This window comes from Drosophila bipectinata, chromosome 3L, assembly GCF_030179905.1.
Source record: "Drosophila bipectinata strain 14024-0381.07 chromosome 3L, DbipHiC1v2, whole genome shotgun sequence".
Classification (NCBI taxonomy): Eukaryota; Metazoa; Arthropoda; class Insecta; order Diptera; family Drosophilidae; genus Drosophila; species Drosophila bipectinata.
In genome coordinates, this window is record NC_091738.1 from 12,404,956 (window position 1) to 12,414,492 (window position 9,537).

Here is a 9,537-nt window from a genome sequence, read left to right on the forward strand (position 1 = left end):
GTACGTAAATGATTTCTGATATCTGTTTCATAGAAGTTTGAAATTATATTAAAAAAAACTACAACTAAACGTTAAAAATTAAAGTTAAAAAGTTAGTCGTTTTTCTAAAACCAACAAAGGTCACATAATTCGCGCTTTGCCCGCGTTTTTATTTTTGCAGTGTTGTAAAACGCATGAGCATGTCTCATTGATGTATGTGTTTTTGAAAGAAGGTCTAATGAGATGGGACCTTTCAGTATTTAAAAGCGCCAAATTGCGCTAAATTTGAAATTTCCAAACGAAATTCATTTGGAAAACCTGTTTTGCACTGCGTTTTCGAACCGGTAATACATGCTGAAACCCTGTATTAGCCAGTATCCGAACCAGATTGTGGGTTGCTATAAATTTTTTGGTATTTTTCAACTCTGGACAACGGCGCGCGGTGCGCAACACTGGTCAAAACTCATGCGGGAATTTGTTAACACATTTTTGCTCACCAAATTCAAGTGAAGCGTGGGTGCATGTAATAACCACAACGACAACAACATAATAGGACGCGAGTGCAAACAGGACGAGATGACTAACAGCAGTGAAGTGACAACGACAGCGGCGACGGCGCTGGTGGCGGTGGAAGTCCCGCTCAAGGTCGCCCGCCGACGAGTGGAGCGCGTTGGCTTCGTCTACTATTCTTCGCGCCGCCAACTGCATGCCCCCGGAGGCGTGGAGCGCAGCGAAAGCGATGAGAAGCTGGAGGGAGTCGGCGAGGAGGTTGACATTAGCTACCTCAAGTCGCTGGACCCCAAGGAGTGGAAAGACCAGGATCATTACAGCATTCTTGGCCTGGGAAAACTGAGGTAAGTGTGTGTGTGCGTATGGGTGGTAGCAGCACGTGTGTGACTAATGCATGGTATTTATTTTTATCGCTTCCTTTATGCATTTAATGCATCCTCTTTCAGATTCGAGGCCACCGACGATGATATACGACGCTCCTACAGACGAATGGTCCTGCTACACCATCCGGACAAGCGGAAAGCCAAGGGCGAGGAAGTGATACAGGATGACGACTATTTCACATGCATAACCAAAGCCTACGAGATACTAGGTGGGTGTTGACTAAAAGGGTGTATTTTGTTAAGAATCTATTGAGCTATTTTTATATTTCTGTGCCTGAATGTTATCCATTTAAGAGTTTATTAAGAGCCTTGTAGAATATACTATATAATGATTATAAAACTATGATCATGCAGATTTGATTCGCTTGGAAAGCCCTTCTAATTCTGTTAATCTTTATATTCCAGGTACCCCGAAAGCACGACGAAGCTTTGATTCCGTAGACCCCGAATTCGATGACTCGCTGCCCACGCAAAGCGACATAGATAGCAATTATTTTGGCGTATTCAATAAATATTTTACACTTAACGGACGCTGGAGCGAAAAGGCCCATGTACCGGCATTTGGCGAGGTAGACGCCAAACGCGACGAGGTAGAGCGGTTTTACAACTTCTGGTATGACTTCAAATCGTGGCGAGAGTTCAGCTACCTGGACGAGGAGGACAAGGAGAAGGGACAGGACCGCGACGAGAGACGATGGATCGAGAAGGAAAACAAGGCGGCGCGAATAAAGCGAAAGAAGGAGGAGATGACGAGGATACGGTCGCTTGTTGATCTTGCCTACAACAACGACAAGCGTATCCAGCGGTTTAAGCAGGAGGAGAAGGACCGCAAGGCAGCTGCTAAACGGGCCAAAATGGACGCCGCTCAGGCCCAAAAGGCAGAGCAGGAACGTGCCGTTCGAGAGGCAGCATTGGCCAAGGAGAAAGCCGAGAAGGCAGAACAGAAACGTATTGAACAGATTCGGATCGAACGCGAGCAACAAAAGAAGCTGCTGAAGAAGGAGCGCAAGATTCTACGCGACAAGGTCAAGGACTGCAAGTATTACGCCAAGAACGACAAGGATCAGCTGAAGCATATGGAGGGCACTGAAAAGATCTGCGAGACTTTCAACCTTGCAGAGATGCAGGCCTTGAACAAAGCCATGGAATCGAAAGGCCGGGAATCGTTTGTGGCGGCTTTGCACACAGCCGAGCAGAAGATTGCCGCCGAGCTCGAGGAGATTAATCAGTCGCAGCTGAAGCAGAAGACCACTGCACCAGCAACGCCAAAGGGAGTCAAGGAAGTCAAGAAGACCGAACTCTGGAGCAATGAGAATGTACAACTGCTGATCAAGGCGGTGAATCTGTTTCCGGCCGGCACTGCCCAGAGGTGGGATGTGATAGCCACCTTTATCAACCAACACAGTCCGGCAAATGCTTCCAACGGAGCGCTAGTCACCGCAAGAGATGTCCTGAACAAAGCCAAGGCTCTGCAAAACACTGATCACTCGAAGAGCTCGCTGAAGACTCAGGCCAACGATGCCGCCTTTGCCAGTTTCGAGAAATCCAAGAAGGAGGTGCAGACCTCCAACGACATTACACTGGGCGAGGAGACGCCCGCCCAGGCGAGCAAGGAGAATGTTAAACAGAACGGAGTAGACCACAAGGTGAACAATCAGCAACAGAAGCAACAGACCAAGCAAAACGGTACAGTGGGAGCTGCCCCTACAGATGCCCCCGCGGCAGCACCAGCTACAAACGGAACCGGAGGAGCTGCCTCCAAGACCTGGACCAAGGAGGAGCAAGCACTCTTGGAGCAGGCCATCAAAACCTATCCCAACACCACTCCCGATCGGTGGGACAGGATCGCCTCCTGTATACCGAACCGCAGTAAAAAGGATTGCATGAGAAGGGTAAAGGAACTGGTCGAGCTGGTCAACTCCAAGAAGGAGGCTCAGGCGGCGGTCAAATGAGTGGGGGCCCATATATCGCTCCCCACTCTGTCCTCCTCTTTTAGCTGCTGTGTCCCATATAAATTTTATTTAAATAAAACATAAAAAGTTTTTGAACGTTTAGCGAAAAGTTACATCCAAAGTTTCTCCATTTGACTAGCTACGGTTGCCACAGGTAGATCCATATATATATAAATGATGATCCGAAATCGGGGGTAATCTTATGTTTGCTCGGCGACACTCCGTCCGCCGCTCATTTTTAGGTCAAAGGCCTGCGGATTGGCCAGGGGATCTAGGTCGGCGAAGAGGTCGAGCCAGGGATTGTTGCCGGCCTGGGCCTTGGATTGGGGAGCAGAAGAGGAGGCTCCTCCGGAGGTCTGTTTCGAAACAGTACTGCTTGGCATGGGCTGCTGGGGCTGGGACTGTGAACTCTGATGACTGAACATGCGTGCCCAGAACTTGGTGTTGCTGCTTGGCTGGGCAGGTTCCTCGTCCAGAGAAGCATCAATCAGCGGACTCTCCTCCAGTTGCTTGGAAAGCTCAATCAGCAAGGACTCATTGTCGCCGCAGGCAGTGGCAGGCTCGGATTTTGTTGGCTCCTCGCTGGATGGCTTTGTTTCAGGATGCGATTCCTCCGGCTTGTCTTGGTATTCGTTCTGGAAGAGATTATTTGGTTATCAAAGTTTAAAGACGTCTTGGTTGTAAGTTACAGCAAAGAACAGCGACTGATCCTTGTCCACTGCCTCTATGGGCGGCACTTCCTCGCTAGGGCCCTCGGCTTGCGACAGCTCCTTCAGGACGCAGAAATCATATTTGGGCTTGATGATCAAGGCTTTGGATATGGTCTGGAATGTGGAGGCCGCCTTCTGGGCGAAACTCTTCAGCTCGGCCACGTAGGCGACCAAAGCATGGGAATACATGTTGCAGCGGGCAGCGGCCAACAAATCGATCTAAATAAAATAAAAAAAAACATAATTAGTAGTCTCTGAATTATTTTAAGATAATATTTAGAGAGGAAGATCTTTGGAAAAGGAAGGAGTGTGCCTGAAACTGAAGGAGTATGATATTTTATAAAATCACATTTCTGTAGCATACTTTTTTGGGCAACCACCAAACAAACATGGCGGGAAACACCATTTTCTCTTCTTCTTCCAAAGAGAAACATCTTCTTCCCAAAACGAAATTCCCAAAGGACATGAGGACATATCAATACCTTCTGAATGGAGTCCAAGGAGTAGCCATCAAAGTTATGCTTGGCCACGCGGACATGTGTCTGCGCTGTACGGAATTTATCCAGGCCCTTGCCCGTATCCGGATCCAATTCCTGGCTGGCGGATTTCATCCAGGACAGAGCTGCCCTGTACTCTGTTCGCTCCTTCTCCATCGCCTGAAGCGTCTGCTCAGTGTCCTTCACGGCACGGCATCTGAACACATCCACCTCGTGCTGCAAACGGAGCAGCGGCACCCTTACGCACATACGCTGTTGTCCTGCAAAGGACACCGCCTTGCCAGTGTGAGCGATGCTGCCGCCTGTTGTCTTACTTCGCTTGCCCGCCTCCTTCAGGAAGCGCCCGAACACACACTCCTCCTGGGACAGGATGCACAGACGCTCCTGGTACTGGTCAATGATTTTGCATAGGTTCAGGCTGGTGTCCGATATCGATTTGAACACCTCTATCTTGGCGTCCAGCTCCGCGTCCGAGGATATTACATGCTTGTCCTCCTTGGTCCCCAGCTTTCGTTGGACCGCCTTCTTCGTGATCCAGAACTGGTGCTGCACCTCCGACTTGAGCATATTTTCGTTTTCGTTCTTGTCCTGCGTTCCAGTTTTCAGCTGCGGGTGATTTTCGCCAGTTGGTAGTTTATTGGGGGCTGGGGGTGGTTGTTGAATGCAGGGCTGACGAGCTCCACTTTGGTATTAAATAAGGGTTGTACTTAAAATACCTCAATACTGTTAGATAAATACTAGATACCGTTAACAAGAAATATCCGACTGTTATTTTACAGGAACTACAGGAACTAATTTGATAAAATTCTATTCTTTAATGTCAAAAATCAAAGAACTACTACGAAAATAATTGGGAAATCTAATGGATTAAACCTTTTTTTTTATTATTATTTTTCCGTTGTACTCAAGGTTGACAAATCAGAAGAGATCTCAAAAGCTTTAATACGATACCTGGTCACAGACGACGAAGTCACTGGTTTTGGTATTTTTTTGTGGTCGCTCAAACCATAAAAAGGCTTACTTTAGGTTTATTTTTTGAGTTTATATTAAATAATGTTTAAATAGTTACAATTTAATTAATTAAAAACTGAAAATTAATTTACTCTAAAAAAAAAATAGCCGAATCTTTTGGTCACACCAGAACTTTAAACCGGTATTTAGTAAAAAATACCAAAACATCCATGGCAACGTTGTTCAACACTGTAATTTGAAAATTCCCATCGCTTAACAGTATCTTGAAGATACAAGATACCATACACTATCTTCCCGCATTTCTCCGATTGAATTGGAGCTGCATTCAAGCTCCAGAACCCGAGCGCGTCTTTGGTTTCCGTTGACTTTTCCGCTCTCGCTCTCTCTCTCCATGAGCAAGGCCAATATTTACGCAAGTGTTTTGCTTTTTCCACCGCCCGTCAGTTTTCCTCCGTTTGTTTATCTCTCTGGCTGAGGGGAGTATGTTTGGATCTTAACTCAAGCGCGAGTGTGTGTGCATCTGGTTGCCGGCGTAGGCTAAAGTTCGAGCTTATGGCTTCAAGACTAGTTGCGATTGCAATTGAAAGCGACACATATTTGCGGTATTGCTAATTCGCTGAACAGGTATGTACATATGTATCTGCAGAGATGTGTCCATGAGATACAGTTACTTTCTGCTGGGATGCTGCACACGAATACAGGTGAACACTTCCCCATACAAACGTACGCACGATGAGAAGAAAGTGAACAAGTGTGTGCGAAGTTTAGTAGTTTTCTTGCCACTAAAAAAAACGGGTTATAAAGTGAAGTTTTTGCCACCTGCATGCGTGGGTGTGTTGGTAGGACTGCATACATGTGAGTTAGTGCCTTAGTGAGTGTTCCAGCTTAATTGATTTTGGTAAGAAAAAGATAATGCACTTTAAGATACAATAAACACCAACGGCGCGTGACTTGGCGGCCCTTTATTTTTGGTAATTTGGGGTACACCAAAAAATACACTCAAAGAAAAACTAGTAAGAAAGAGCTTAAAAAAAACTAATACTAAAATGAATATAAATATAGGCCTTTAAAAATGTTAGGTCTTAAGCTGTTGGTACAGAATGCCTTATCTTGAATAAAGACTTTTTAAATCTATGTGGTATGACCAATTTTGTGTGTACTTCTCCTCCGTGCCCCAAAGACTCTTGAGCAATTAGATTCGGATGCGGCCACTGAACAAGAAAACAAAAAAAGTACCCACCACAACAATCAAATCCCACAAAAAAGGGGCAGCCGAAAGAACTCGAATTGAGAGAAAAAAAAAAGGTCACGGCACTTGCTGGCCTAAGCTTTAAACTTTAATGGGCCGCCTTGGGCAAACAATACCCAACTACAACTACCACCACTACAATGCAACGAGTGAGCCAGCGGCTCCACCTTGTTACCCATCCGCCCCGCTGTCCCCCCATTCTTTTAATATTGAAAACCAACAAAGATTTCTCTGCACTTGCTGGCCAAGTTTCTGTGCTGTGTTGTAGCTGTGAGAAGCTGTCACCAGGCGGCATTAATCGATAATAATCGAAATCAGAACAGCGCCAAGCTGTCTGTCTCTGTCTCCAGGTATCTCCTACTAATATATTCCCCAGCTTTTCCCCACACCCACACCATACCACCCCTTTTCATAAAAAATGCAACTACAGTTCAGATTCTGTAATTGATACTTTGGGAACTTGGAGATAATAATGACAGTGAAAACTACTTTAATAAAATTGTAATTTAATTTAGGTTTATAATTTTGTATTTAATTAAATTTAAAGAAAAGCTTAAAAATGGGTTTTTTAACCTAACTTGTTACTTATATTAAAACTACATATCTCTTCCAAACTATCTCCTTATTAACCAAAGCTCCCATTATTTTTAATCTTTCCAACACCCCATCAATCAAACACTTTATAGTCATTTTTGATAAACCAGTTTATTAAAAATAATTTATTTAATATAAGTTACTAATAAGTAGCTGGTTTTCCTTTTTTAATGACACCTTATTACTGCATTTCGTGTAAAATCCTTAAAATATTACTAAGGAAACTTCATTAAATAAAGACAAATTTTTGCTAGTTTAATGACTTGTGTGTTTTCCATTTAAGGACGCTTTACTGTACCAAAGATTTCTGTTTCAGTTGCTTTGAATATTTTCTCACAGTTCCCAAGCAACTACAAAAAAAATGTGAAAATTTCTTGCAAATACCTGTACATACATAATTTTTGCCACTGTTGTTTTTGTTACTCTTGTGTTTTTGTTGTTTTTTTTTTTTGTAAAATTTGTATCAAGTTACTTTGGTTGCAGCTCGGCTGCTCTCATTTGCATGCTGGGTCTGAGTCTCAGTCTGAGATACTGTATGTAGTTGTTGCAGTTGCTATGTAGTGTTGCTGCCGCTGTTGCTCTGGTTGCTGTTTTTCCACTGATTATTTCTTGTGTCGCTGCCGCTTTGGTGCGGCGTTGCTGCAACTAAATTGGCCTTAATTGGTTGCCTTTTTGTTACCAATTTTGTTGTTGCCTTAGCCGCTGTGACCATATTTCTGTTGTCTTGTGTGGGTCTCTTATCGGTCGTTGCCGGCCGGCTGCTGGCGGTGCCACCACTTTGGCCACTTGTGGCATGCAGCCGAGTGTAATTTTTTATTTGCCATTTTGTTGCCTTTGTTTTTCTACCCTCTTTGGCCGGAGAGTAATTGCTATGGAATTGGCTTGGTCTTGGGAAAATGTAAATTGTTGGCTTTTATGTTTGGCTTTAATGGTTAGGAAAAGTTAAGGAAAATATGTTTATTGTAGATGTCTTTAAAGATGATTTTTAATAGAAGAGAAAAAGACTAAATTATAGATGTCTTTAAAGATGATTTTTAATAGAAGAGAAAAAGACTAAATTATAGAGAATTTGTTATTCAAGAATTTGTAATTTTCTTTAATAATTTTCATAGACCACAATCTTGTATTATTCTGTTAATATAAACTTTTTTTAAGCCTTTTTTCTTCATAAACCATAAATATTAAAGATGTTTCTTAAAGCATGTCTATTGCATATTTTAAGTTTTCATCTATATTATATTATTTTTCCTAAAAAATCCCATAGCCAGGGCATTAACCATTCGTCGCATTATGTGACTAATGTGATGTTTCCCAATTTTCTATTAACTTTAGCTTGTCTGCTCGCGTTTTTTGCTTTTCAGCTCAGTTGTGTGCATTTTTAATGCGCTTGCATGGCTTATTTGATTTAATTAGCCAACTAGCCGGGCAGCCAGACAGCCAGCCAGCTAGGCAGCCAGCCAGCTAGGCAGCCAGCCAGCAGCCGGTATAAGCCAAGTTTTCATTATTGTTTGCAAATTGTGGGAAAAAATGCATACAACCCCCACCTCCGTCACTTTGTCGTTAAGTTTTTGGTGGCGATTATGCAATCGAAGCTCTGGAACCAGCCAATAAATCAAAATGCCATTCTCAAGACTCCAGCGGCTGCTGCAAGTGCCTGCCACATGCGGCAGCAATGGCTGGAGGGGCATAGTAGTATTCAGAGCATGTCAATGTGGGTCTCTCTGGTAATGTTAGCCCACTTGGCCCCAAGCTACCTTCCCTTTTGGCCTCTCGAAGGCCCACACACGACTCTTAACATTCTGGCCGGCCAGCTGCCAGTTGATCTCGATCTCCCAGATTCTTGCCACTTGCTATATGGTACATGCTACATGCCACATGTGCCACCGCCACCCGGCTCAATATTGCACAATCGCAGATCAGAATGTGAGCCGTGTCGGACTGTGCCTGTCAATAAGCCACAAAAAGCTAGTTTATTGAGTTGTCGTCGCCTGTTGGCTTTTCTGTTAACCTGTCATGCCCACGCGTAGAGGCCAAGTGGCTTTCGGGCCCAAATCCGTGCATCCGAGTGGCCACTCAGACGGTTTGTCACACTCTACCTGGTGCACCTGAATGTGCAACATACCCAGCAGGCTCGAGAGGCAGGTCCAGGCTATCAAGTATCAGTTTAGGTTACTTACAGCATTGTTCTTAGGGTCTTGACAATCACTTACCCCAAAAAAAAGACCAGTAGCCGAAACTTAGGATTACATTTCTCAAAAAAAAAAGATTACTTCTTATTTCTGTTAGGTATTATTATAGTCTAGAGAACTACTTCCATTTCCTGCCAACATTTTGCTGATTAAATTTCAATTTAAATACAAGTTCTGGCGAGAAGGTCTTGGGTAGGCAGGTTGGGGCAACAACCCATGGGCCGAGGCTGACCCAATTGTTGCAAGTCCACTCACACAGCCGCACAGATGCGCTTTAGAAGCCTCCTACATGGCTCGAACGGCCGGCCTGCTCGACTGACCCACAAAAGAGCCTTTGGCTAAAATCGGTACAAGAGGGGAAATGGACTTAAATATAGCTATCAGCTTTAAGTGGCAGCCGCTTCCACTACCACAGCCGCCTGAGCAAATTTATTGAATTTCATTGAGCAGCTTTCTATACCTACTTTTCCCGCTCGCACTTCCAAGGCACTGTGCCTTGGAA

At 44.2% G+C, this 9,537-nt stretch overlaps 3 protein-coding genes across 4 annotated transcripts in view; 2 read left to right on the top strand and 1 right to left on the bottom strand.

Annotated features, from left to right (window-relative positions):
• The first annotated feature begins 339 nt into the window (after window positions 1-339).
• Window positions 340-2,937, top strand: LOC108124770 (dnaJ homolog subfamily C member 2). The gene is made up of 3 exons (XM_017240614.3): window positions 340-833; window positions 936-1,081; window positions 1,278-2,937. Exons 1-3 carry the CDS (start codon window positions 556-558, stop codon window positions 2,822-2,824), a joined length of 1,971 nt encoding a protein of 656 aa, XP_017096103.2. The 5' UTR covers window positions 340-555; the 3' UTR covers window positions 2,825-2,937.
• Window positions 2,486-4,876, bottom strand: ICA69 (islet cell autoantigen 1-like protein). 2 transcript variants are annotated; one of them, XM_070279473.1, is made up of 4 exons: window positions 4,777-4,876; window positions 4,017-4,713; window positions 3,514-3,753; window positions 2,486-3,459 (listed from the first exon to the last, which is right to left on the bottom strand). In XM_070279473.1, the coding sequence occupies exons 2-4, from the start codon at window positions 4,596-4,598 to the stop codon at window positions 3,025-3,027; spliced, it is 1,257 nt and encodes a 418-aa protein (XP_070135574.1). In that variant the 5' UTR covers window positions 4,599-4,713; window positions 4,777-4,876; the 3' UTR covers window positions 2,486-3,024. The 2 variants fall into 2 exon arrangements, with proteins under 2 accessions (XP_070135574.1, XP_017096104.2); XM_017240615.3 differs by having other exon boundaries at window positions 4,017-4,831.
• Window positions 4,877-5,308: 432 nt separating this feature from the next.
• ko (Stork-head domain-containing protein knockout) overlaps window positions 5,309-9,537 on the top strand; it is a 55,314-nt gene continuing 51,085 nt past the window's right edge. Inside the window, exon 1 of the mRNA XM_017240585.3 lies at window positions 5,309-5,627. The gene's annotated coding sequence lies outside the window, so the exon portion shown is untranslated. The remainder of the gene's footprint in view (window positions 5,628-9,537) is intronic.